This window comes from Coregonus lavaretus, assembly GCF_964263955.1.
Source record: "Coregonus lavaretus genome assembly, chromosome: 4".
In the NCBI taxonomy this organism is placed as follows: Eukaryota; Metazoa; Chordata; class Actinopteri; order Salmoniformes; family Salmonidae; genus Coregonus; species Coregonus lavaretus.
In genome coordinates, this window is record NC_139991.1 from 12,548,975 (window position 1) to 12,575,990 (window position 27,016).

The 27,016-nt window shown below is 44.3% G+C and overlaps 2 protein-coding genes across 2 annotated transcripts in view; both read left to right on the forward strand.

The window, feature by feature from the left end:
- The first annotated feature begins 3,950 nt into the window (after nt 1-3,950).
- LOC311128215 (small ribosomal subunit protein uS15) lies at nt 3,951-7,840 on the forward strand. Its single transcript, XM_084160249.1, has 6 exons — nt 3,951-4,008; nt 5,723-5,771; nt 6,043-6,121; nt 6,558-6,727; nt 7,190-7,290; nt 7,770-7,840. Exons 1-6 carry the CDS (start codon nt 3,986-3,988, stop codon nt 7,801-7,803), a joined length of 456 nt encoding a protein of 151 aa, XP_084016375.1. The 5' UTR covers nt 3,951-3,985; the 3' UTR covers nt 7,804-7,840.
- Nucleotides 7,841-14,515: 6,675 nt separating this feature from the next.
- The window catches only part of LOC311128206 (pleckstrin homology domain-containing family A member 7-like), a gene marked incomplete at its 5' end in the record, with an annotated part of 131,164 nt that continues 118,663 nt past the window's right edge, over nt 14,516-27,016 (forward strand). Inside the window, 3 exons of the mRNA XM_084160226.1 lie at nt 14,516-14,598; nt 14,707-14,783; nt 14,897-14,954. Coding sequence (XP_084016352.1) covers nt 14,516-14,598; nt 14,707-14,783; nt 14,897-14,954 — 218 coding nt within the window. The remainder of the gene's footprint in view (nt 14,599-14,706; nt 14,784-14,896; nt 14,955-27,016) is intronic.

The following is a 27,016-nucleotide window of genomic DNA, read 5'->3' on the forward strand; positions in this document are numbered from 1 at the left end:
ACAGACTATAAATCAAATCAAATCAAATGTTATTTGCCACATGCGCCGAATACAACAGGTGTAGACCGTACAGTGAAATGCTTACTTACAAGCCCTTAACCAACAATGCAGTTTTTAACAAAATAAAAAAATGTGTTAAGTAAGAATAGATAAGTAAAAAATAAAAAATAGCAAATAATTAAAGAGCAGCAGTAAAATAAAATAACAGTAGGGAGGCTATATACAGGGGGTACCGGTACAGAGTCAATGTGCGGGGGCACCGGTTAGTCGAGGTAATTGAGGTAGTATGTACAGTGGGGAGAACAAGTATTTGATACACTGCCGATTTTGCAGGTTTTCCTACTTACAAAGCATGTAGAGGTCTGTAAATTGTATCATAGGTACACTTCAACTGTGAGAGACAAAAATCCAGAAAATCACATTGTATGATTTTTAAGTAATTAATTTGCAATTTATTGCATGACATAAGTATTTGATCACCTACCAACCAGTAAGAATTCCGGCTCTCACAGACCTGTTAGTTTTTCTTTAAGAAGCCCTCCTTTCTCCACTCATTACCTGTATTAACTGCACCTGTTTGAACTCGTTACCTGTATAAAAGACACCTGTCCACACACTCAATCAAACAGACTCCAACCTCTCCACAATGGCCAAGACCAGAGAGCTGTGTAAGGACATCAGGGATACAATTGTAGACCTGCACAATGGTGGGATGGGCTACAGGACAATAGGCAAGCAGCTTGGTGAGAAGGCAACAACTGTTGGCGCAATTATTAGAAAATGGAAGAAGTTCAAGATGACGGTCAATCACCCTCCATCTGGGGCTCCATGCAAGATCTCACCTCGTGGGGCACCAATGATCATGAGGAAGGTGAGGGATCAGCCCATAACTACACGGCAGGACCTGGTCAATGACCTGAAGAGAGCTGGGACCACAGTCTCAAAGAAAACCATTAGTAACACACTACGCCGTCATGGATTAAAATCCTGCAGCGCACGCAAGGTCCCCCTGCTCAAGCCAGCGCATGTCCAGGCCCGTCTGAAGTTTGCCAATGACCATCTGGATGATCCAGAGGAGGAATGGGAGAAGGTCATGTGGTCTGATGAGACAAAAATAGAGCTTTTTGGTCTAAACTCCACTCGCCGTGTTTGGAGGAAGAAGAAGGATGAGTACAACCCCAAGAACACCATCCCAACCATAAAGCATGGAGGTGGAAACATCATTCTTTGGGGATGCTTTTCTGCAAAGGGGACAGGACGACTACACCGTATTGAGGGGAGGATGGATGTGGCCATGTATTGCGAGATCTTGGCCAACAACCTCCTTCCCTCAGTAAGAGCATTGAAGATGGGTCGTGGCTGGGTCTTCCAGCATGACAACGACCCGAACCACACAGCCAGGGAAACTAAGGAGTGGCTCCGTAAGAAGCATCTCAAGGTCCTGGAGTGGCCTAGCCAGTCTCCAGACCTGAACCCAATAGAAAATCTTTGGAGGGAGCTGAAAGTCCGTTTTGCCCAGCGACAGCCCCAAAACCTGAAGGATCTGGAAAAGGTCTGTATGGAGGAGTGGGCCAAAATCCCTGCTGCAGTGTGTGCAAACCTGGTCAGGTCCTACAGGAAACGTATGATCTCTGTAATTGCAAACAAAGGTTTCTGTACCAAATATTAAGTTCTGCTTTTCTGATGTATCAAATACTTATGTCATGCAATAAAATGCAAATTAATTACTTAAAAATCATACAATGTGATTTTCTGGATTTTTGTTTTAGATTCCGTCTCTCACAGTTGAAGTGTACTTATGATAAAAATTACAGACCTCTACATGCTTTGTAAGTAGGAAAACCTGCAAAATCGGCAGTGTATCAAATACTTGTTCTTCCCACTGTACATGTGGGTAGAGTTAAAGTGACTATGCATAGATAATAAACAGAGTAGCAGCAGCGTAAAAGAGGGGGTGGGGCAATGCAAATAGTCCGGGTAGCCATGATTAGCAGTTCAGGAGTCTTATGGCTTGTGGGTAGAAGCTGTTAAGAAGCCTTTTGGACCTAGACTTGGCACTCCGGTACCGCTTGCCATGCGGTAGCAGAGAGAACAGTCTATGACTAGGGTGGCTGGAGTCTTTGACAATTTTTAGGGCCTTCCTCTGACACCGCCTGGTATAGAGGTCCTGGATGGCAGGAAGCTTGGTCCCAGTGATGTACTGGGCCGTACGCACTACCCTCTGTAGTGCCTTGCGGTCGGAGGCTGAGCAGTTGCCATACCAGGCGATGATGCAACCAGTCAGGGTGCTCTCGATGGTGCAGCTGTAGAACTTTTTGAGGATCTGAGGACCCATGCCAAATCTTTTCAGTCTCCCGAGGGGGAATAGGCTTTGTCGTGCCCTCTTCACGACTGTCTTGGTGTGTTTGGACCATGATAGTTTGTTGGTGATGTGGACACCAAGGAACTTGAAGCTCTCAACCTGTTCCACTACAGCCCCGTCGATGAGAATGGGGGCATGCTCAGTCCTCTTTTTTTTCCTGTAGTCCACAATCATCTCCTTTGTCTTTATCACGTTGAGGGAGAGGTTGTTATCCTGGCACCACACGGCCAGGTCTCTGACCTCCTCCCTATAGGCTGTCTCATCATTGTCGGTGATCAGGCCTACCACTGTTGTGTCGTCAGCAAACTTAATGATGGTGTTGGAGTCATGCCTGGTTATGTAGTCACGGGTGAACAGGGAGTACAGGAGGGGACTGAGCATGCACTCCTGAGGGGCCCCTGTATTGAGGATCAGCGTGACAGATGTGTTGTTACATACCCTTACCACCTGGGGGTGGCCCGTCAGGAAGTCCAGGATCCAGTTGCAGAGGGAGGTGTTTAGTCCCAGGGTCCTTAGTTTAGTGATGAGCTTTGAGGGCACTATGGTGTTGAACACTGAGCTGTAGTCAATGAATAGCATTCTCACGTAGGTGTTCCTCTTGTCCAGGTGGGAAAGGGCAGTGTGGGGTGCAATAGAGATTGCATCATCTGTGGATCTGTTGGGGCGGTATGCAATTTTGAGTGGGTCTAGGGTTTCTGGGATAATGGTGTTGATGTGAGCCATGACCAGCCTTTCAAAGCACTTCATGGCTACAGACGTGAGTGCTATGGGTCGGTAGTCATTTAGGCAGGTTATCTTAGTGTTCTTGGGCACAGGGACTATGGTGGTCTGCTTGAAACATGCTGGTATTACAGACTCAGTCAGGGACATGTTGAAAATGTCAGTGAAGACACTTGCCAGTTGGTCAGCGCATGCTCGGAGTACACGTCCTGGTAATCCGTCTGGCCCTGTGGCCTTGTGAATGTTGACCTGCTTAAAAGTCTTACTCACTTCGGCTACGGAGAGCGTGATCACATAGTCATCCGGAACAGCTGATACTCTCATGCATGCTTCAGTGTTGCTTGCCTTGAAGTGAGCATAGAAGTGATTTAGCTCGTCTGGTAGGCTTGTGTCACTGGGCAGCTCGCGGATGTGCTTCCCTTTGTAGTCTGTAATAGTTTTCAATCCCTGCCACATCCGACAAGCGTCGGAGCCGGTGTAGTACGATTAACTGGTTCAATGATACGGAAAGTAGCAAAAAACATAGATTACAAGCTTTACTAACTATTACAATAGTCTTCATTTTATAGGGACTACCACAGATGTAGTTTACTTGAAAAACAAACATGTCACATAAACAACAGAAGAAAAATAAACACACACAGGAGCTATTTTTATTGCAGTGATGCTATTTTAAGTTTCATAATATAATTATGCAAATATTTTATACAAAATATCACCCATTCCGTGGTCGATATGAAACCTCAATAGCCATTTTTATTTAAATGAGTCCTACCATAGATAGACTGTAAAAATATCACAAAAAAGAAATCTTCCTTCAGCCTACGTCACTTCCGATTCAAAGCTTTACTTCCGAAAGGCCGCACATTTTTCTGCCTCTCTCTTTTCGCTTAGAACGCCATCATGGGTCGTATGCACGCTCCTGGGTAAGCATGTATTTCATTCGGAAATAATAAGCATATTGGCTTTTGTTATCCGTAGCTGGAACTTTTTACAGTACCTCATCAACCCCAACAGATGTTTTGTGGACACATTTGGTTAAATATTTCCACTATAATGATTTCTAGCTAGCTGGCTAACAACTAGCGTTCTGCCGCAACGGACACAGTGACATGATGGCCGCGCACACAGTCCTGCCCTTTTAGCCGATGGCTTAGTCATTTAGAATAATTAAATAGTTCATAATTATATTTAGTTATATATGCGCTGATACTGGAATGGTAACCACGAACCCCCTCGATCAAATTTGTATTTAGTTACCATCAATTCGGCCTAAACCAGATTACTTTATTTGCATAAACCAATGCTAATGTTAGCGTAGTGTAGGCTAGTTAGACATAGCTTCTATTTAAAGCTAGCTAGGTACACTACATTTATATTTGTCATTTAGCCGACGCTCTTATCCAGAGGGACATACAGTTAGTGAGTGCATATTTTTCATACTGGCCCCCCGTGGGAAACGAACCCACAACCCTGGCGTTTCAAGCGCCATGCTGTACCAACTGAGCTACAGGAGACCACTCAACAGTTACAATTAGCACCATTGTCTCCCTGTTCGATGGGGTTGAGGTCAGGGCTCTGCAGGCCAGTCAAGTTCTTCCACACTTATCTCGACAAACTATTTCTGTATGGACCTCGATTTGTGCATGGTGGCATTGTCATGCTGAAACGGGAAAGGGCCTTCCCCAAACGGTTGTTGCAAAGTTGGAAACATAGAATGTCCGTGTATGCTGTTGCGTTAAGATTTCCCTTCACTGGAACTAAGGGGCCTAGCCCTAATCATGAAAAACAGCCAGAGACCATCTCTCCTCCACCAAACTTTACAGTTGGCACTATGCATTCGGACAGGTAGTATTCTGCTGGCATCCGCCAAACCCAGATTTGTCCCTCGGACTGCCAGGTGGTGGAGTTTGATTAATCACTCCAAAGAATGCATTTCCACTGCTTCAGAGTCCAATGGTGGCTAGCTTCACACCAGTCCAGCTGACGCTTGGCATTGCCCATGGTGATCTTAGGCTTGTGCGGCTTTTGGACCATGGAAACCCATTTAATGAAACTCCCGACGAACAGTTCTTGTGCTAACGTTGCTTCCAGAGGCAGTTTGGAACTCTGTAGTGAGTATTGCAACAGAGGACACATTTTTACGTTCTTCAGCACTCAGCTGTCCCGTTCTGTGAGCTTGTGTGGCCTACCACTTCGCAGCTGTGCCGTTGTTGCTCTTAGATGTTTCCACTTACCAATAACAGCCCTTAAAGTTGACCGGGGCTGCTCTAGCAGGGCAGAAATTTGACGAACTGACTTGTTGGAAAGGTGGCATCCTATGACTACCACGTTACAAGTCACTGAGCTCTTCAGTAAGGCCATTCTACTGCCATTGTTTGTCTATGGGGATTGCATGGCTGTGTGCTCAATTGTATACACCTGTCAGCAACGGGTGTGGCTGAAATGGATGAATCCACTGATTTTGAAGGGGTGTCCATACTTTTGTGTATATAGTGTAGCTAGCTAGTTACACAGTACTGCACTAGCTAAATAAATAACTAGCTAGCTCAAGTCCAAGTGTGGCTTTAGCAGCCCATGGCGGTTTGTCATCATGATGTAGCTAGCTACCGACTTAGAGCTACTTTCCTTCTGTTTCAGCAAGGGCCTGTCCCAGTCTGCACTTCCCTACAGACGCAGTGTGCCCACCGTAAGTATCTAGTTGGTCATTAAACTTTTGGATGGTTAACTGGCGTCTTACTATCTGTTTGTAAAATATGGTTATGAATCTGGTCAACCTGGTAATGTGACTACATGGTTTGCCAATGTATCATCATTGATACTACTTTCACTGGAATGTGCATGTCATATTGCAGAGTCTAGCTAAATACCGAACTTAAACTACAAAGGATCACTACTGTGAATAGAAGGCTCAGTGGACAAAGGGGACATCAGTCTCAACCTCAAATGTTGTTCTACAGTGGCTGAAGGTTACATCTGATGATGTCAAAGAGCAGATCTTCAAGCTCGCCAAGAAGGGTCTTTCTCCCTCTCAGATCGGTAAGGACCTTGTTCATTTGTATACTGTCCTTTCATAAGATTGTCTTCTCAGTTCATGAAGTGGCAATGAGTTATGCACCCTAACCCAAAGGCCATATCAAATGAATGGTATGATCTTGTCAGGTGTGCTAAAATCAACACGTACCTTGTCGCCTTTCTCTGAAGCTGCTGTGCCGTTGAAAGTGAATTCAAGGTTCAACACTATCATTCCAGATTATTTACCAAGGCTGTTGTCCTATGCATATTGTTACTCACATTCTCTTCTTCCTCGCCATCCTTTTAGAACAAAAGTTCAAAGGATTGTCGTGTCTATTTTTCTACAATCAACCCATTTCGAGTTTGGCTGACCCCCACACAAAGTACAAACCACAGAGGGGAAGATACCGAGAGACTGAAGTTAGAAAAGGCTGACACTACTGTTATTCTCTCTCTCCAGGTGTGATCCTTAGGGACTCTCATGGTGTTGCCCAGGTGCGCTTCGTCACTGGAAACAAGATCCTGAGGATCCTCAAGTCCAAGGGCTTGGCCCCTGACCTGCCTGAGGATCTGTACCACCTCATCAAGAAGGCTGTCGCTATAAGGAAGCATCTGGAGAGGAACAGGAAGGTAAAAGGACCTCCTCTACATGTCTGTCTCCAGTTCACTTCTAGGGAGGGAAGAGACTGTTAAACCACCAGGAACTCAAGCAAAACGTACTGTTTGAAAATCCAACTAAATTGTGCCCTGCTGTAAAAAATGTATTGATTGATTGCTCAATGTGGACATCTGGTGAGGTTGCTCTTGCATGGCTCTGTCCTAGTGGCTTATGGGAGCGTAGCACTGTACAGTGCCATGATGTACAGTCCCGTTCCACAACATTGTACAGCAAGCCTGTTCCCAGCCTTTGGGCTGGTGGGGACGGCGTCCTGCATATTCCTACGTCTTCCCAGAGCCTCTGGGCTATGACTGGGGAGGCAAACCATGTAGTGCACAAGTTAACTCAAAATTGTAATACCAGCCTTTGCCATTGACTGTTTGAGGTTTTTGACTGTGGAAGGGCTGGTTAACTCTAGTTTTTTCTTCTTACAGGACAAGGATGCCAAGTTTCGTCTGATTCTCACTGAAAGCAGAATCCACAGATTGGCCCGTTACTACAAGACCAAGAGAGTTCTTGCTCCCAACTGGAAGTAGTACGTATTACCGCTTCACTGCTTTATTGGCCTTAGGGAGACCAAGCCAGCATGAAGGCATAGTACCTACTCTTCATATTTTCAGTTTGTTTGTTAGCTCACTAAATGGCACATTTCATTGTCCTGTTCTTCCCTTGTAAGAGCGGAGATATTTCTTATGTGCTAGATAAACCTTGGAGGTAAATTAGTAGAGTGGCTGTTCTGTGCCAACCTGCCAGTCCCCTTCATACATCTCCATGCCACTCAGTGTTTTTTTCATTCTTACCGACTGCCAGAGGCATTACCTGAACTGGATAATTATCAGTCTCAAGCAGGCTGAGAATATATACCAACAAATGTACACACGTATTGACTTCAGACCGGATCATCAACCATACGACTGCTTCTATTGTTAGCCGTTAGAATTGGTGACGTTCAACTTTTTGGTTGATTTACACTGCTTTTTCCTTTACTAATCCCTTTTCCCTCTTGATCCACAGCGAATCCTCTACTGCTTCTGCTCTGGTGGCATAAGGAGTATTTTTCACAAATAAAGATCGATTTGGAAGGATCTTGTCTGTGTTTCTGTTTCGGGGGGGTCGTCTGTAAAGGGTGGTGAAAGTACACATGATGGTACTTATACTGAACAAAACTATAAAAGCAACATTTAAAGTGTTGGTCCCATGTTTCATGAGCTGAAATGAAAAATCTCAAATGTTCCATATGCACAAAAATATTATTTCTCTCAAATGTTGTGCCTAAATTTGTTTCCATCCCTCAGTGAGCTTTTCTTCTTTGACATTTTAGTGGCATATCAAGTTGATTTAAACAGCATGATCATTACAGATGCACCTTGTGCTGGGGACAAAAGGCCACTCAAAAATGTGCAGTTTTGTCACAACACAATGCCACAGATGTCTGAAGTTTTGAGGGAGTGTCCAACAGAGCTGTTGCCAGAGAAGTTTGTTAAATTTTCTACCATAAGCCACCTCCATCGTTTTAGAGAATTTGGCAGTACATCCAACCGGCCTCACAACCGCAGATGTTACCACGTCAACCCAACACCTCCACATCCGGCTTCTTCACCTGCGGGATTGTTTGAAGGGGTGGGGGGGTGCTGAGGGGTATTTCTGTCTTTAAAAAAGCCCTTTTGTGGGGTGAAACTCATTTTGATTGGCTGGGCTTGGCTCCCATGGCTGCGCCCCTACCCAGTCCTGTGAAATCCATAATTTGGGCGCAATGAATTTCAATGGACTGATTTCCTTCTATGCACTCAGATTTTTAAAATTGTTGTATTTATATTTTTGTTCAGTATAGTGTAGATGGAAAAATCCCCAGCGAATATAGGAAAATGCCTTGTTATTGCTAATGATGGCTAACCAATTATATTGAACGTTTTTGCTAGTTTTAATTGAATAAACAACATTTTCCTTAGTATTTCAAAGTAATTTGTATTATATAAACGCAAGTGTAGATGTATGTTACCTTGTTAAATGTGTTCTATATAATTGGATGGAGGCTCTGGTTCCTAGGCAACCTGGTGCAGTGGTGTAAAGACTGCTGTGCCCTCCAGGCTGCCTCCCAGCTCTGACTCGCAGCAGGGAAGAGAAGGTGGAGATGCGATCTAACAGACTTGGCCTACACATGCAATCAATGAGAACCCTTTGTTCTGTGGCATTTAGAGGCTAAATTAATATATTGATGGCTTAATAATGGAAAAACACCACTGCAGGGAAGCGATCAGTCATAATGCACCATTTTACCACAAGAGGGCAGCATTTAACTGCTAAATTACACTGACTGAACCAAACAAATCCCCTTAAAGGCTAAACGCCTGAAGTTACTCCTTTTGATGGTACATGTTTGTGAAGCAGTTGAATTCATGTTTTTGCACGTGCAACTTGTAGATTTATCATGGGTTGGTGGTTCTGATATTAAGTAAAAGGTGCACCACAGGCCACAAAGACTACTCTTCACTAGCAGTCTCGTAAACCCACAATCCTTAAGACTGCCAGGAAGCAGCAGTCTGATGAACGGAGCCTAACCTCTCACCCAGCAGCCCTGCTCATTTGGCCCCTCTGGGGAGACTGAGTGCAGGACCTGGAAGCTGTACTTACTCTCCATCCAGATGGAACCATACACCTGCCAGAAGATGATTCACTTCAACTTTTATTCTATGTCATGAGTTCTGTGATCCTTTTTTTCTGGAGATTTAACATGCATTGCTTAGGCTAGCTTTATTCTGCTAAAATAATAACGGGTAATGAAGGTGTCACACATTGTATTGATTTTGTATCAGTATCTGTGTTGGACAGGGGCATGGTTTTAGTGCCTGAGGAGTGAAATGCCATCTTGGTGTGATATCAGATTGCCTGGTAAGAAAGTGGAAGAGATCTTTATTGCATTTGCTGCAAAGCCCCTTCAGCTAGCACTGATTCAGCCGGAGCTGCTGCCTCCTAGGAGAGGACGATAACATTGAGTCACCTTGCTGCATTGTGAGCCTCTGGCAGTGGAGAGGCAGGAATCAGCAGCAGCAGCGCCTATACTGCAGAGCTGCGCAGGACTGTGCATCACTACTGTGTGTGAGAGGTAGATAGAGGGAGAGAGAGAATAGTGGAGAAAGGTTGACTGGGGACTGCAGTGTTATGGCCCCCTCTGCCCCAGGGTTCATGGGTTGGAGAGTTTCTCTCTGTCTGAAATACTTTCGGGGAATGCACACCACACCAGTGTAGAAGACTTAGTACAGTGCAGCGACTGATCCCAGTTAGAAGTGTCATGTTTTTCCCCCTCAGACTGCTACTTGCGGATACAGTTTTTCAGAGTTTGTGGGGTGTCTCCAGGACTGAGTTGCTGCAGGGGGATTCAGTGGAATGAGAAAGGCAGAGTGTCAGGAGAGTTGTCCAAGGACTCTATAACTGTGGTCCCATGGGGTCAGAGAGCTGTCAACCACTCAGTGCTGGCCCTCTCCCTCAGCAGCCTTGCTCTGAATGCCTAATGCAGCATTCACAGGCTAGTGGGAGATAGGAAACTCAGAAATGTCCAACTTTCTAACTGGTTGTAGTTATACACGTGCCACATTCAACCAGTTAGCAAGTCAGAAATTACAGTTTCCTAGTTCCAACTAGCATGTGAACGCAGCATAACATTGCTGCTCTGAGAGTTCCTGTCACTCATCAGCAAGAATAAGTTATTCTTTATGTTCCACAGAAATTTACCAAAGTTATTTTCAAATGCTTATTTGTGTGTGTTATACTGATACAATAAATGAAACAATAGCATGGTATTTGGCTCACCTGACTTCACCTATTGTTTGCAGAGTCAGCAATGAAGACAGATCACCACCACTACGGAAACACTACCTCAATATGCCAGCCTTCATAATTTCCTTCAACATCAGGCTTACTTTTTTCATCAAGGTAGGTTTTCAAAAAGAGCTGGTTTGATGTATAATATCTGTAGTCAAATGGGTTTTGAGAAGAAGAACTTTCCAGAGGAACAGTGCATCAAACCAATGGGGGACAGGCCAGCAAAGCCTCCTCCAAAGGGATTCAGTGATCAAATATTTATATTGCAGTGGGGTGTTTGATGCTTTCTACTCCCTGGGAGTGTACTCTGGGTTGTTTTTAGTCCAGGAAGGAAGGAGATTGATAACCTTTACCTAACAGGAAGCCCACGAGGATAAGGAGAGTTATTTCTCTTCTTTTAGTTGTTTTATAAATGTATTGGACCAGGAGACTGTGTTCAGTAAGAACCGGTTTAGATTAAACACTGCATTACATTTAGTAAAAAAGGCCTGATGGCAGTACTATATATATTGAGATGTAAACCACTCATTCTGAATTATGAGGAATACGTGACATTCAAATGACTATAGTAAAAAATAAAGGTTGTCATAAAGACATTGGAGAGAGGCCAGACATTATATGTTGATGTCTTCCTTTTTTGCTGTCCAGTGATACAGCTCTTTTCCCTCTTTACTTATGGAGACGTAGCCTGCTGTGTACTCAGTACTGTGACTTTGAGTTTTGCCTCACACACCCCCAAGTTAAATTTATGGGCAGCATCAGGAAATTGGGCAGATCCGTTTGATGCAGTGTAAGCGTTATTGTAATGTGTCATGTTTGGGAAGGCTCTCTGTCCTTAAGGTCTGCAGCTGCAGTGAGAGAGATGTGAAGCTGACAGATCCACAGCTAAACCAGCTTGTTGTGTACATGCCATATACACAGTCACACACACACACACACACACACACACACACACACACACACACACACACACACAAACACAGAGAGAGAGAGAGAGAGAGAGTCTGATCGTAGATGCATCATTAATTCACTTACTGCCATTAAACATATGATCAGCCATACCACACAATAAAGCTGGCTATTTATAGCCTTTCTCTGACAACAACAATGGCCTCCTGAGCAGTTGAGTCTTCTTATGTTGTGAACTTGCCCTGCTCTTGAGAGAGGTCCTGCCATGTCAGTGTATTTTTGTTATTGGGAAGTCTCTCACTCAGAGAAACCTGATAGCTGCTGGACCTGGGGTGTGAGGACTGTGAGGACAATGTAAGGCATGAGATAATAGTCCCATTACAGCACAGCTAGATGGCATATTTGTGAAAATTTCTGTCAGTATACAATTTTGACAGTACAGCTTCAGGCAATATTTACCATTAAAGAAATACAGATTTACATAGCCTATACATATATAGACGTAATTTGATCACTGCACAGCATTTGAATTTGGAATAAGTAGGACACGTTTTGCATTTCTGTCTTCTGTAACCTCTTTCGACATCTATCCAATATATTAGCCCAACACATTATACATTTCTGAGATCCTCTAGATGTTTCCATAGCCGTGGGAAGTAGGGGTGCTGAGGGTGCTGCAGCGTGGGGTGAGCTTCCTGTTTGAAGCTTTTTCTGACCTGATTCTGATCATGTGATTTCTCTGCAAAGGCTTAGTAACAACAGTTTTGATTTTCTCTTGTCAGACCAATAAATAAACGCGTCATGATTAAGCTGTCCCAGTTTATATGATGTCCCACTCATTCACCCTATTTGAGTTTTTAAAATGCTTCTAAAGTTTGTCATTTCCACTTTGAAATTTCAGACTTGATTTGACCTAACGAAAAAATTTATCAACCCCTACAAAAACGTCCATTAATTATAATCCATATAATAATTCACATTTCCTGCTGTAGCAAACTGGCTCAAATTAATATCCTACATCTTTAAATGTAATCTGTTAGAAAGAGAGATACATTTTGCAGACCAAGTTGAATAGTTCATTATGTGCTATGTATTTTGCACCACACTTGAAGGAAACACAATCTTATCATGTGTCCTGTGTTATAAATGAACAATGCAAACTTTGTATAAGTTATAATGCCCTAACTGTATTTATGGCCAACTTATACATACATATGCCGCGTTCACATGCTAGTTGTAACTAGGAAACTGTACTACTTGCTAACTGGTTGAAAGTGGCACGCAGAGGCATCATGCCCATCAGATTTGTCCTGTTGTTTCTCTGTAGTAGCCACCTAGCAATTTTATGAAGTTGGCTGTAGCTAGCGCAGATAGGTTCCCAATCTCCCAGTCTCGTAACTAGCTACCAAGAAGCCATTTCAGGCTATCAAGTTAGAGATTGTCTAACTATCTTAGCTGGCATGCCTGCTGGCAAGGTTGGTAGACTTTAGAAAAGCAAGCAATAACTAAATGTACTGAATAAGACTCACATTCCTTTAAATATTTTACCCAGATTTTAGCAGAGATGCAGAGAAGCATGTTTCTTAAAACAATTAGCCACCAGTCAGGAGTATACAGACAGCTCAAGAGGTATGCTTAGATATGCAATTTTTTTTTTTTTTTTTTTTTTTTTTTACATATAATTAAGCATAATGATTATGACTCTAGATTGCAGGAAAACGCTGTTTCAGGTGTTTGAAAAATGCAAAATTCTCCAATTTACGGTAGGGGGGCCTAGCCCTACTTTGTGCCCCCTTAGATTTTTGGGGTCTGGGGGCCTAGCTCCGCTCCGGACCACCCCCCAGCCTTCCTCACTCACTTTGTGCCCCCTTAGATTTTTGGGGTCTGGGGGCCTAGCTCCGCTCCGCTCCGGACCACCCCCCAGCCTTCTTCACTCACTTTGTGCCCCCTTAGATTTTTGGGGTGCATGACACCCCTGGCGGCAAGTATATAACTACAACCAATTAGCAAGTCAGAAATGAGTTTCCTAGTTCCAACTAGTACATGAAAGTGGCACTAATGTTCCATAACCTTACAGGTAACTGCCAAAATAAAAGAAACTCTTGAGTAAATGAGGGATACAAAGTATATTGAAAGCATTGCTTCCACACATATGTGGTTCCTGAGTTAATTAAGCAATTAACATCCCTTCATGCTTAGGGTCATGTATAAAATTGACAAGTTACCCATTATTTTGGCTACCTATGGCTAGAAGAAGAGATCTCAGTGACTTTGAAAAAGGGGTCTCAAAGGAGCATAGTATGTCTCAGTCACCAGATCTCCAACCAATTGAACACTTATAGGAGATTCTGGAGCAGGGCTTTCCACCACCATCAACAAAACACCAAATGATGGAATGTCGCATCCCTCCAATAGAGTTCCAGACACATCTATGCCAAGGCGCATTGAAGCCGTTCTGGCGGCTGGTGGTGGCCCAACACCCTATTAAGACACTATATGTTGGTGTTGCCTTTATCTTGCCAGTTACCTGTTTGTTCCACAGGTCATAGTCTTAAAGGCTATCTTAGATTTATCAGGATAGGTTATATCATCTGTAGGTTAGGCTACCGTAGGTGACACATCATTATTGCAGGAAAAATCTTGCAGTAGAGTTTTGGAATGTGCGTGTGATGGACTGTTGTTTGGGAATGTTAATCTTCTCAAATAACAGGGCGTTAATGAAGAAATCTTTTCAACGCATTCCTTATGTGTAATTACTGTAGTTTAACCCTTGTGATGCATAACAATACTGCGCCTGATTTAATTGAATTGGAGAGCCATGTTTTACGCACCGCATTTGATTCAACCACAGCCAACCACGGCTACCCCCCTTTTTCGTCGGCTAAAAATGGCACAAAGACGCGCTGGCTTTAGGACTTTTTACAAGTTTGGTCTTCCCCTTTAAAAGTCTGCAGCCCTAGCGGTGATCATTGGACTGAAAACTCTGCGGAGGGAAGAAGAGAATGAAATAGCTTGAACAAGAAGCGGGGATCATGGCGGCACCGCTCGTGCGGGACACTCTACCTGACCACTGGTCCTATGGAGTCTGTCGAGATGGCAGGGTCTTCTTCATCAAGTGAGCATGCACTGTGATGTTTTAAATTTAAGTTTTACTGATGAAACGGGTTAATTATGCAGTTATTCACGTTTTCCTCGTCCAGTAACAGGTGTCTGTTTCTTTCAGTGATAAAACTCACAGCACTACTTGGCTCCATCCCCGTACGGGTGAACCTGTCAACTCTGGACACATGATACGATCAGGTACGCGCAGGAATTAATACTACGATTTTTCATGACTGCTGTGCACATTGTGCTTTAGTCTACCGCTTCTAGATATGTAAAGATTCACGTAGCCCATTGTATTCATGTTTTAGATTTACCACTGGGATGGGAAGAAGGATTCTCGGACGAGGGGGCCAGCTACTTCATTAAGTAGGTGCAGCTTTATGTTGTTAATGTATGGGATGTGCGTGACTCCAATAACGTCCGATTCGAGCTCAAATGGCTCATAGCTGTGGGCTACACACAAACACCGTCCTGTCCCAACGCGTATTGATGTGTGGGTAGAACGCTTGAAGGCATGCAGTCTTTTAAATGCATCATTTGCAGCGGGTTGAGCAATGATGACGTTGCAATGTAAGCCATCACTTTCTTTCTCACCGTTACACATAAAAAGACCCCAGGTGTTCATGGATACAATGTTGCACTAGGACACAACGCACTGGTTTGCTGATTTGGTTGATCATTTCTGAATGTCACAGAGTAGCCTATTGCTCCTGACTAGCCTCATATGAGACTATTAGGCTACTGGCTAAACGATAACAAATGCTGTATAGCATAGCATAGCCTACTACTTCATGCAAATGTTTAGTCACAGGGATTTCTGCTATGTTAGACTATTCTGGCTTTATATGATACAGTATATTGCAAAGTCATTGCCAACCACTAATTGTTATTTTTCAGGACCATTTTATTATGATTTATTAAGTAATTTATCTATAGTTTTTTCAAATTATAGACTGCTGTCTTTAAACTTTTAGCCTAACATATGCAACAGTAGCCTATGCTTACTTTAGGTTTCAGACAGAAATGACCCAGGTCTATTATAAACCAGCACTTTGAAACACATTTCCGGTTATTTTGACAGAACTCCCCAAAGATGAGATGCATTTTTCATTAAATCTGAGACTTCTCTTCATTGAGAAAATATTATTGTGTTTGACCAACAACCTAATCCTATATTGTTTTGAGAAAGGTCATGTTTGCTTGTCTTCAGGATCTGTAGCTAGATAATATCCAGCTTTTCATTTACTTTCTTTCTATTTAGAGCATCTGTGTTTGAGGAAGAGAGAGGACTGAACACACACTTGATGCTGCTTTACGACACACACACACACACACACACACACACACACACACACACACACACACACACACACACACACACACACACACACACACACACACACACACACACACAGATGTGATGTAATTTCCCATCTGTCCCATGGATACGCCTGCATGGAGTGTTTGAACATGTATGGTTCAGTTTTGCATCACAATATATTGTGATTTGATTACAGACATCACAATAGATTGACAGGCTATATTGATGCTCTATGTTGAAGTTCTCATGCCAATTAACTCTTGCTTTCTGCCCACATCATTTAGAAAATAAAGGCAATGCCAAGCAGGACTGAAAGAAATCTATTGAAATTCAGCTCACACCCTCCAATACGCAAGACCTCTACCTACTCTCTCCATTAGTTGTGTGTGTGTGTGTGTGTGTGTGTGTGTGTGTGTGTGTGTGTGTGTGTGTGTGGCTGGGGAAGGGGCAGGAGAGGGGCTTGTGTGTCTGTGACCATATGGTGACAGAGATGTATAGCATGATTACAGTCTTGAGGCAGCGAGGACAGGATCCCCGAAGTCACACTTTCTCTATCCAGAAAATTATTATGGCTCCCAAAAACCAATCCACCACATCAACCAGAGCATTCTGTCAGTCTTTGCCTTTCTCTTGGCCAATACCAGGCTGTGCTATATTTGTAGAAGTAACATTAAACCATTCACTCTCGCTACAGTATTTTATTTGTTTACCCAGACACTCAGTAGAGAGCCATTTGCATTAGCTAGCTGGGTATTTCCTTCTGCAGTGTTTCACATCATGTTTGTTGATGGGAATCAACTCTGTAGGCTGTGGCTGCCAGTTTGTAGCAGATGGGTCCCTGTAAGAGGGAGAAAAACACAGAGCAGATAACAGACCACTCTGAAAACCAACTGATAAATTAAGCTAACAATGACAACTGACAAGTCTACTTTTCCTAGCCACTGTGCTTCTACATCTGCATTGCTTGCTGTTTGGGGTTTTAGGCTGGGTTTCTGTATAGCACTTTGTGACATCTGCTGATGTAAAAAGGGCTTTATAAATACATTTGATTGATTGATTGATACTGTAAAGCAAGTGTAGACATGGAGAATGCATGAGCAGTGGTCCCTCATTGTGAACCAATGGAAGGAGGACTCCTCCCACCATGGGTGGTTTCTGGTGGGAAGCAACTCAGTCACAGAGTTTCTAAACCCAGAGGCGCAACATCACGAGACTTCCGGGAACATTTGCGAAACAGACCAAACAGACCAGGCCGGGGTTTGAGAAGTCAATGAGAGAAGTGAAAAATTATTCTTTAGTTGTTAATTTTCTCGAACTCTAAAGGCACAACCTAGTTTCAAGCCAATGACTTAAGTAGTTATTAAATATGTTATTACTACAACCTTGTGAAAATGACAAATGTACACATTTTCTTTATCGTCAAAAACAACTTTATATCGAAGGATTGCCTTTGATTTGACATTTACATTTTAGTCATTTAACAGACGCTCTTATCCAGAGCGACTTACAGTTTAGTGAGTGCATACATTTTTCATACTGGCCCCCCGTGGGAATCGAACCCACAACCCTGGCGTTGCAAGAGCCATGCTCTACCAACTGAGCTACACGGGGCCCTGCACGACTGCCTGCACATGCACAGTTTGGCGTGAAATAACAGTTAGACCCGATTACTTCTTTCTACGCATGAGCTTAGCTAGCCAACGTCGCCAAGTGTGATTGGGGATTTCTATTGGAGAAGCAGTTTTAGCCTTCATACTGTACTGTCTTTGAATCAGTGTTTTCCATTAGCGCCGGCTGTCGGCTAATTAGCCGGTTACAGACTAATTTTCAGCTGGCTACATTTTCCACTTCATATTAACTGGGCTACTTTTCATTTAACAGTTTCAATTCAGTAGTCCGTCGAGCCCTCTCCCGCTAGAATGAATGATATGCATCTTTTAGCGATCTATTGATTGGATAGGTGCCTGTCAGTCAGAAAGAGAGCAATAACGGGGAAACGCAGCAGAGAGGAACAGGCGAAGGGAGAGTTTTCATTGTCGCCAAAATCTGTCCAAAATAAGCCCTATGCATGTCTATGGGCTTATTTTGGACCTAAGCTTGTCGCCTGCCTTCCGGCCTTTGGGACAACTACTCCCAATGTTAGGGCGGAGACATGAGCATCTCGTCATTATATAAAGATCTCTGGTTGCAGTCAAATTTCTTTACACGGTGGGGAGAGAGCATGATGCTCGTGAATTTGCACATCCAATGTAATGTACAGTACATTCGGAAAGTATTCAGACCCCTCCCTTTTTCCACATTTTGTTACGTTACAGCCTTATTCTAACATTTATTAAATTATTATTTTTCCTTATCAATCTACACACAATACCCCATAATGACAAATCGAAAACAGTTTTTTTTTGCAAATGTATTACAAATAAAAAACTGAAATACCTTATTTACATAAGTATTCAGATCCTTTGCTATGAGACTCGAAATTGAGCTCAGGTGCATCCTGTTTCCATTGATCATCCTTGAGTTGTTTCTACAACTTGATTGGAGTCAGTTGATGTTGAGATGTGTCTGTGACTTGAACTCTGTGATGCATTTATTTGGGCTGCAATTTCTGAGGCTGGTAACTCTAATTAACTTATCCTCTGCAGCAGAGGTAACTCTGGGTCTTCCATTCCTGTGGCGGTCCTCATGAGAGCCAGTTTCATCATAGCGCTTGATGGTTTTTGCGACTGCACTTGAAGAAACTTTCAAAGTTCTTGAAATGTTCCGTATTGACCTGACCATCAAATCAAATCAAATCAAATTGTATTGGCCACATGCGCCGAATACAACAGGTGTAGACATTACAGTGAAATGCTTACTTACAGCCGTTAACCAACAATGCATTAATTTTTTTATAAAAAAAAGTAAAATAAAACAACAAAAAAGTGTTGAGAAAAAAAGAGCAGAAGTAAAATAAAATAAAAGTAGGGAGGCTATATATACAGAGGGGTACCGGTGCAGAGTCAATGTGCGGGGTCACCGGCTAGTTGAGGTAGTTGAGGTAATATGTACATGTGAGTAGAGTTAAAGTTACTATGCATAAATAATTAACAGAGTAGCAGCAGCGTAAAAAGATGGGGTGGGGGTGGGGGTGGTGGGGCAGTGCAAATAGTTTGGGTAGCCATGATTAGCTGTTCAGGAGTCTTATGGCTTGGGGGTAGAAGCTGTTGAGAAGTCTTTTGGACCTAGACTTGGCACTCTGGTACTGCTTGCCGTGTGGTAGCAGAGAGAACAGTCTATGACTAGGGTGGCTGGAGTCTTGGTATAGAGGTCCTGGATGGCAGGAAGCTTGGCCCCAGTGATGTACTGGGCCGTACGCACTACCCTCTGTAGTGCCTTGCGGTCGGAGGCCGAGCAGTTGCCATACCAGACGGTGATGCAACCAGTCAGGATGCTCTCGATGGTGCAGCTGTATAATTTTTTTAGGATCTGAGGACCCATGCCAAATCTTTTCAGTCTCCTGAGGGGGAATAGGCTTTGTCGTGCCCTCTTCACGACTGTCTCGGTGTGTTTGGACCATGATAGTTCGTTGGTGATGTGGACACCAAGGAACTTGAAGCTCTCAACCTGTTCCACTACAGCCCCGTCGATGAGAATCGGGGCATGCTCTGTCCTCTTTTTTTTCCTGTAGTCCACAATCATCTCCTTTGTTTTTGTCACGTTGAGGGAGAGGTTGTTATCCTGGCACCACACTGCCAGGTCTCTGACCTCCTCCCTATAGGCTGTCTCATCGTTGTCGGTGATCAGGCCTACCTCTGTTGTGTCGTCGGCAAACTTAATGATGGTGTTGGAATCGTGCCTGGCCATGCAGTCATGGGTGATCAGGGAGTACAGGAGGGGACTGAGCACGCACCCCTGAGGGTCCCCCGTGTTGAGTATCAGTGTGGCAGATGTGTTGTTACATACCCTTACCACCTGGGGGCGGCCCGTCAGGAAGTCCAGGATCCAGTTGCAGAGGGAGGTGTTTAGTCCCAGGATCCTTAGCTTAGTGATGAGCTTTGAGGGCACTATGGTGTTGAATGCTGAGCTGTAGTCAATGAATAGCATTCTCACGTAGGTGTTCCTCTTGTCCAGGTGGGAAAGGGCAGTGTGGAGTGCAATAGAGATTGCATCATCTGTGGATCTGTTGGGGCGGTATGCAAATTGGAGTGGGTCTAGGGTTTCTGGGATAATGGTGTTGATGTGAGCCATGACCAGCCTTTCAAAGCACTTCATGGCTACAGACGTCAGTGCTATGGGTCGGTAGTCATTTAGGCAGGTTATCTTAGTGTCCTTGGGCACGGGGACTATGGTGGTCTGCTTGAAACATGTTGGTATTACAGACTCAGTCAGGGACATGTTGAAAATGTCAGTGAAGACACTTGCCAGTTGGTCAGCACATGCTCGGAGTACACGTCCTGGTAATCCGTCTGGCCCTGCAGCCTTGTGAATGTTGACCTGCTTAAAAGCCTTACTCACATTGGCTACGGAGAGGGTGATCACATAGTCATCTGGAACAGCTGGTGCTCTCATGCATGTTTCAGTGTTGCTTGCCTCGAAGCGAGCATAGAAGTGGTTTAGCTCGTCTGGAAGTCTTGTGTCACTGGGCAGCTCGCGGCTGTCCTTCCCTTTGTAGTCTGTAATAGTTTTCAAGCCCTGCCACATCCGACGAGCATCAGAGCCGGTGTAGTACGATTCAATCTTAGTCCTGTACTGACTCTTTGCCTGTTTGATGGTTCTTCGGAGGGCATAGCGGGATTTGTTATAAGCGTCCGGGTTAGAGTCCCACTCCTTGAAAGCGGCAGCTCTACCCTTTAGCTCAGTGGGGATGTTGCCTGTAATCCATGGCTTCTGGTTGGGGTATGTACGTACGGTCACTGTGGGGATGACGTCATCAATGCACTTATTGATGAAGCCAGTGACTGATGTGGTGTACTCCTCAATGCTATCTGAAGAATCGAGGAACATGTTCCAGTCTGTGCTAGCAAAACAGTCCTGTAGCTTAGCATCTGCGTCATCTGACCACTTTTTTATTAACCGAGTCACTGGTGCTTCCTGCTTTCAAAGTAATGATGGACTGTCGTTTCTCTTTGCTTTTTTGAGCTGTTCTTGCCATAATATGGACTTGGTCTTTTACTAAATAGGGCTATCTTCTGTATACCACCCTACCTTGTCACAACACAACTGATTGGCTCAAACGCATTAAGAAGGAAAGAAATTCCACAAATTCACTTTTAACAAGGCACACCTGTTAATTGAAATGCATTCCAGGTGACTACCTCATGAAGCTGGGTGAGAGAATGCCAAGAGTGTGCAAAGCTGTCATCAAGGCAAAGGGTGGCTACTTAGAAAAATCTCAAACAATTTTTTGGTTACTACATGATTCCAAATGTGATATTTCATAGTTTTGATGTCTTCACTATTATTCTACAATGTAGAAAATAGTAAAAATAAAGAAATACCCTTGAATGAGTATGTGTTCTAAAACTTTTGACTGGTAGTGTAGGTGTGCCATGCTTGTAGCATCATACCTTAAGAAGACTCAAGGCTGTAATCACTGCCAAACGTGCTTCAACAAAGTACTGAGTAAAGGGTCTGAATACTTATGTAAATGTGATATTTTTTGCAAACATTTCTAAACACCTGTTTTTGCTATGTCATTATGAAAAACAATTTAATCCAATTTAGAATAAGGCTGTAACGTAACAAAATGTGGAAAAAGTTATTGTTTTCTGACACATTCATTTAGGACTATTTTCTTTCGCTCTTTTCACATAGCCAACCACGCGGAGTCGTGGCACAAAGTAGGCTATTTACTGTGCTGTGTTTGAAAACTGAACAGCAAATGTTTAGTAGTTTTTAAAAGGTGTTGAACTGACTGAATAAGGCAACAGTCATATAATATAATTGGCTTAACAGCCCATGTGTATTATTTAACATTACTTTTAAAATAGTACTCACTTAAAGGAATGGGTAATTGTTTACAAGTTGCTAGCTATTCCATAACGCCATCACCAAAAAACAGATATTTTGATCTTCTTCTGTGGTTTGGTAACTTCCTGTTCTTCGACGGACTCTGGCTGGACTGAAGACGATGCAAAGTCTCACAACAGAGCCTTCAACCGCAGGGGGCCGTTGCGTTTCCACTCCAATGTGGACATCCCCATTGAAATGCATGACATCTGGATCAACGTAACGGAGTGCTTATGGTTAATATGAACGAGGTTTGACTCTCGTCTCGTCAGTAGTGAGTATGGTTATAAGCACACATAAACAGGATTATTAGGGAAATCGTTCTTCTTGCAAAGCATGTACACATTTTTATCAAATTATTATATTAATCAAATCAAATCAAATGTTATTTGTCACATACATGTGTTTAACAGATGTTATAGCGGGTGTAGCGAAATGCTTGTGCTTCTAGCTCCGACAGTGCAGTAATATCTAACAATTTCACAACATATACCCAATACACACAAAAAAGTAAGGAATGGGATTTAAGAATATATACATATATGGACAAGCAATGACAGAGCGGCATGGACTAAGATACAGTAGAATATTATAGAATAGAATGCAGTATGAGATGAGTAGTGCAAGATATGTAAACATTATTAAAGTGACTAGTGTTCCATTTCTTAATGTGGCCAGTGATTTCAATAGGCAGCAGCAGCCTCTAATGTGCTAGTGATGGCTATTTAACAGTCTGATGGCCTTGAGATAGAAGCTGTTTTTCATTCTCTCGGTCCCATCTTTGATGCACCTGTACTGACCTCGCCTTCTGAATGATAGCGGGGTGAACAGGCAGTGGCTCAGGTGGTTGATGTCCTTGATGATCTTTTTGGCCTTCCTGTGACATCGGGTGCTGTATGTGTCTTGGAGGGCGGGTAGTTTGCCCCCGGTAATGCGTTCGGCAGACTCTGGAGAGCCCTGTGGTTGTGGGCGGTGCACTTACCGTACCAGGCGGTGATACAGCCCGACAGGATGCTCTCAATTGTACATCTGTAAAAGTTTGTGAGGGTTTTAGGTGATATGCCAAATTTCTTCAGCCTCCTGAGGTTGAAGAGGCTCTGTTGCGGCTTCTTCACCACACTGTCTGCGTGGGTGGACCATTACAGTTTGTCGTGATGTGTACGCCAAGGAATTTGAAGCTTTCCACCTTCTCCACTGCGGTCCCGTCGATGTGGATAGGGGGGTGCACCCTTTGCTGTTTCCTGAAGTCCACGATCATCTCCTTTGTTTTGTTGATGTTGAGTGAGAGGTTATTTTCCTGGCACCACACTCCCAGAGCCCTCACCTCCTCCCTGTAGGCAGTCTCGTCATTGTTGGTAATCAAGCCTACTACTGTTGTGTCGTCTGCAAACTTGATGATTGAGTTGGAGGCGTGCTTGGCCACGCAGTCATGGGTGAACAGGGAGTACAGGAGGGGGCTGAGCACGCACCCTTGTGGGGCCCCAGTGTTGAGGATCAGCGAAGTGTAGATGTTGTTTCCTACCTTCACCACCTGTGGGCGGCCCGTCAGGAAGTCCAGGACCCAGTTGCACAGGGCGGGGTTCAGACCCAGGGCCTTGAGCTTAATGATGAGCTTGGAGGGTACTATGGTGTTGAATGCTGAGCTATAGTCAATGAACAGCATTCTTATATAGGTATTCCTCTTGTCCAGATGGGATAGGGCAGTGTGCAGTGTGATGGCAATTGCATCGTCTGTGGATCTATTGGGGCGGTAAGCAAATTGAAGTGGGTCTAGGGTGACAGGTAAGGTAGAGGTGATATGATCCTTGACTAGTCTCTCAAAGCACTTCATGATGACAGAGGTGAGTGCTACAGGGCGATAGTCATTTAGTTCAATTACCTTTGCTTTCTTGGGTACAGGAACAATGGTGGCCCTCTTGAAGCATGTGGGAACAGCAGACTGGGAAAGGGAGAGATTGAATATATCCATGAACACACCAGCCAGCTGGTCTGCGCATGCTCTGAGGACGCGGCTAGGGATGCCGTCTGGGCCGGCAGCCTTGCGGGGGTTAACATGCTTAAATGTCATAATCACGTCGGCCATGGAGAAGGAGAGGCCACAGTCCTTGGTAGTGGGCCTCGTCAGTGGCACTGTGTTATCCTCAAAGCGGGCGAAGAAGGTGTTTAGCTTGTCTGGAAGCGAGACGTCGGTGTCGGCGACGTGGCTGGTTTTCTTTTTGTAGTCCGTGATTGTCTGTAGACCCTGCCACATACATCTCATGTCTGAGCCGTTGAATTGCGACTCCACTTTGTCTCTATACTGATGTTTTGCCAGTTTAATTGCCTTGCGGAGTGAGTAGCTACACTGTTTTGTATTCTGCCATATTTCCAGTCACCTTGCCATGGTTGAATGCGGTGGTTCGCGCTTTCAGATTTGCGCGAATGCTGCCGTCTAACCACGGTTTCTGGTTAGGGTAGGTTTTAATTGTCACAGTGGGCACAACATCACCTATACACTTCCTGATAAACTCAGTCACTGTTTCAGTGTATATGTCTAAATTATTTTCGGAAGCTACCCGGAACATATCCCAGTCCGCGTGATCAAAACAATCTTGAAGCGTGGATTCTGATTGGTCAGACCAGCGTTGAATAGTCCTTAGCACTGGTACTTCCTGTTTGACTTTCTGCCTATAGGAAGGGAGAAGCAAAATGGAGTTGTGGTCAGATTTGCCGAAAGGTGGGCGGGGGAGGGCCTTATAACCATCCCGGAAGTTTGAATAGCAATGGTCTAGGATTTTAGCAGCGCGAATACAACAGTCGATATGTTGATAGAACTTCGGCAGCCTAGTCCTCAAATTTGCTTTGTTAAAATCCCCGGCTACAATAAATACAGCCTCAGGATATGTGGTTTCCAGTTTGCATAAGGTCCAGTGAAGTTCTTTGAGGGCCGTCGTGGTATCGGCTTGAGGGGAGATATACACGGCCGTGACTATAACCAAAGAAAATTCTCTTGGGAGATAATACAGTCGGCATTTGATTGTGAGATATTCTAGGTTGGGTGAACAGAAGGACTCGAGTTCCTCTATGTTACTACAATTACACCACGAGTCGTTAATCATGAAACACACACCTTCGCCCTTCTGCTTCCCGGAGAGATATTTATTCCTGTCTACGCGATGAACTGAGAACCCATCTGGCTGGACCAATTCCGACAGAATATCCCAAGAGAGCCATGTTTCCGTGAAACAGAGTATGTTACAGACCTTGATGTCTCTCTGGAAAGAAATCCTTGCCCGTAGTTCGTCGACTTTGTTAACCAAAAATTGAACATTAGCGAGTAGAATACTTGGAAGCGGTGGGTGGTGTGTGCGCCTCCTAAGTCGGACCAGCAATCAATCAATCAATCAATTTTATTTTATATAGCCCTTCTTACATCAGCTAATATCTCGAAGTGCTGTACAGAAACCCAGCCTAAAACCCCAAACAGCTAGTAATGCAGGTGTAGAAGCACGGTGGCTAGGAAAAACTCCCTAGAAAGGCGAAAACCTAGGAAGAAACCTAGAGAGGAACCAGGCTATGAGGGGTGGCCAGTCCTCTTCTGGCTGTGCCGGGTGGAGATTATAACAGAACCATGCCAAGATGTTCAAAAATGTTCATAAGTGACAAGCATGGTCAAATAATAATCAGGAATAAATCTCAGTTGGCTTTTCATAGCCGATCATTAAGAGTTGAAAACAGCAGGTCTGGGACAGGTAGGGGTTCCCTAACCGCAGGCAGAACAGTTGAAACTGGAATAGCAGCAAGGCCAGGCGGACTGGGGACAGCAAGGAGTCACCACGGCCGGTAGTCCCGACGTATGGTCCTAGGGCTCAGGTCTCTCAGTTGGCTTTTCATAGCCGATCATTAAGAGTTGAAAACAGCAGGTCTGGGACAGGTAGGGGTTTCGTAGCCGCAGGCAGAACAGTTGAAACTGGAATAGCAGCAAGGCCAGGCGGACTGGGGACAGCAAGGTGTCATCATGCCCGGTAGTCCTGACGTATGGTCCTAGGGCTCAGGTTCTCAGAGAGAAAGAGAGAACGAGAGAATTAGAGAGAGCATACTTAAATTCACACAGGACACTGGATAAGACAGGAGAAGTACTCCAGGTATAACCAACTAACCCCAGCCCCCCGACACATAAACTACTGCAGCATAAATACTGGAGGCTGAGACAGGAGCGGTCCGGAGACACTGTGGCCCCATCCGAAGAAACCCCCGGACAGGGCCAAACAGGAAGGATATAACCCCACCCACTCCGCCAAAGCACAGCCCCCGCACCACTAGAGGGATATCCCCAACCACCAACTTACAATCCTGAGACAAGGCCGAGTATAGCCCACAGAGGTCTCCACCACAGCACAAACCAAGGGGGGGGCGCCAACCCAGACAGGAAGATCACGTCAGTAACTCAACCCACTCAAGTGACGCACCCCTCCCGGCATGAAAGAGCACCAGCAAGCCAGTGACTCAGCCCCTGCAACAGGGTTAGAGGCAGAGAACCCCAGTGGAGAGGGGAACCGGCCCGGCAGAGACAGCAAGGGCTGTTCGTTGCTCCAGCCTTTCCGTTCACCTTCACACTCCTGGGCCAGACTACACTCAATCATATGACCTACTGAAGAGATAAGTCTTCAGTAAAGACTTAAAGGTTGAGACCGAGTCTGCGTCTCTCACATGGGTAGGCAGACTGTTCCATAAAAATGGAGATCTATAGGAGAAAGCCCTGCCTCCCGCTGTTTGCTTAGAAATTCTAGGGACAATTAGGAGGCCTGCGTCTTGTGACCGTAGCGTACGTATTGGTATGTACGGCAGGACCAACTCGGAAAGATAGGTAGGAGCAAGCCCATGTAACACTTTATAGGTTAACAGTAAAACCTTGAAATCAGCCCTTGCCTTAACAGGAAGCCAGTGTAGGGAAGCTAGCACTGGAGTAATATGATCAAATTTCTTGGTTCTAGTCAGGATTCTAGCAGCCGTATTTAGCACTAACTGAAGTTTATTTAGTGCTTTATCCGGGTAGCCGGAAAATAGAGCATTGCAGTAGTCTAACCTAGAAGTAACAAATGCATGGATTAATTTTTCTGCATCATTTTTGGACAGA

Bases quoted from the DNA above. Each gene is read 5' to 3' on its own strand.
- LOC311128215 (XM_084160249.1), top strand. From the start codon at position 3,986: ATGGGTCGTATGCACGCTCCTGG. The intron at 5,772-6,042 runs GTAAGTATCTAG...GTTGTTCTACAG, and splicing joins ACAGACGCAGTGTGCCCACC to TGGCTGAAGGTTACATCTGA. The intron at 7,291-7,769 runs GTACGTATTACC...CTTGATCCACAG, and splicing joins CTTGCTCCCAACTGGAAGTA to CGAATCCTCTACTGCTTCTG.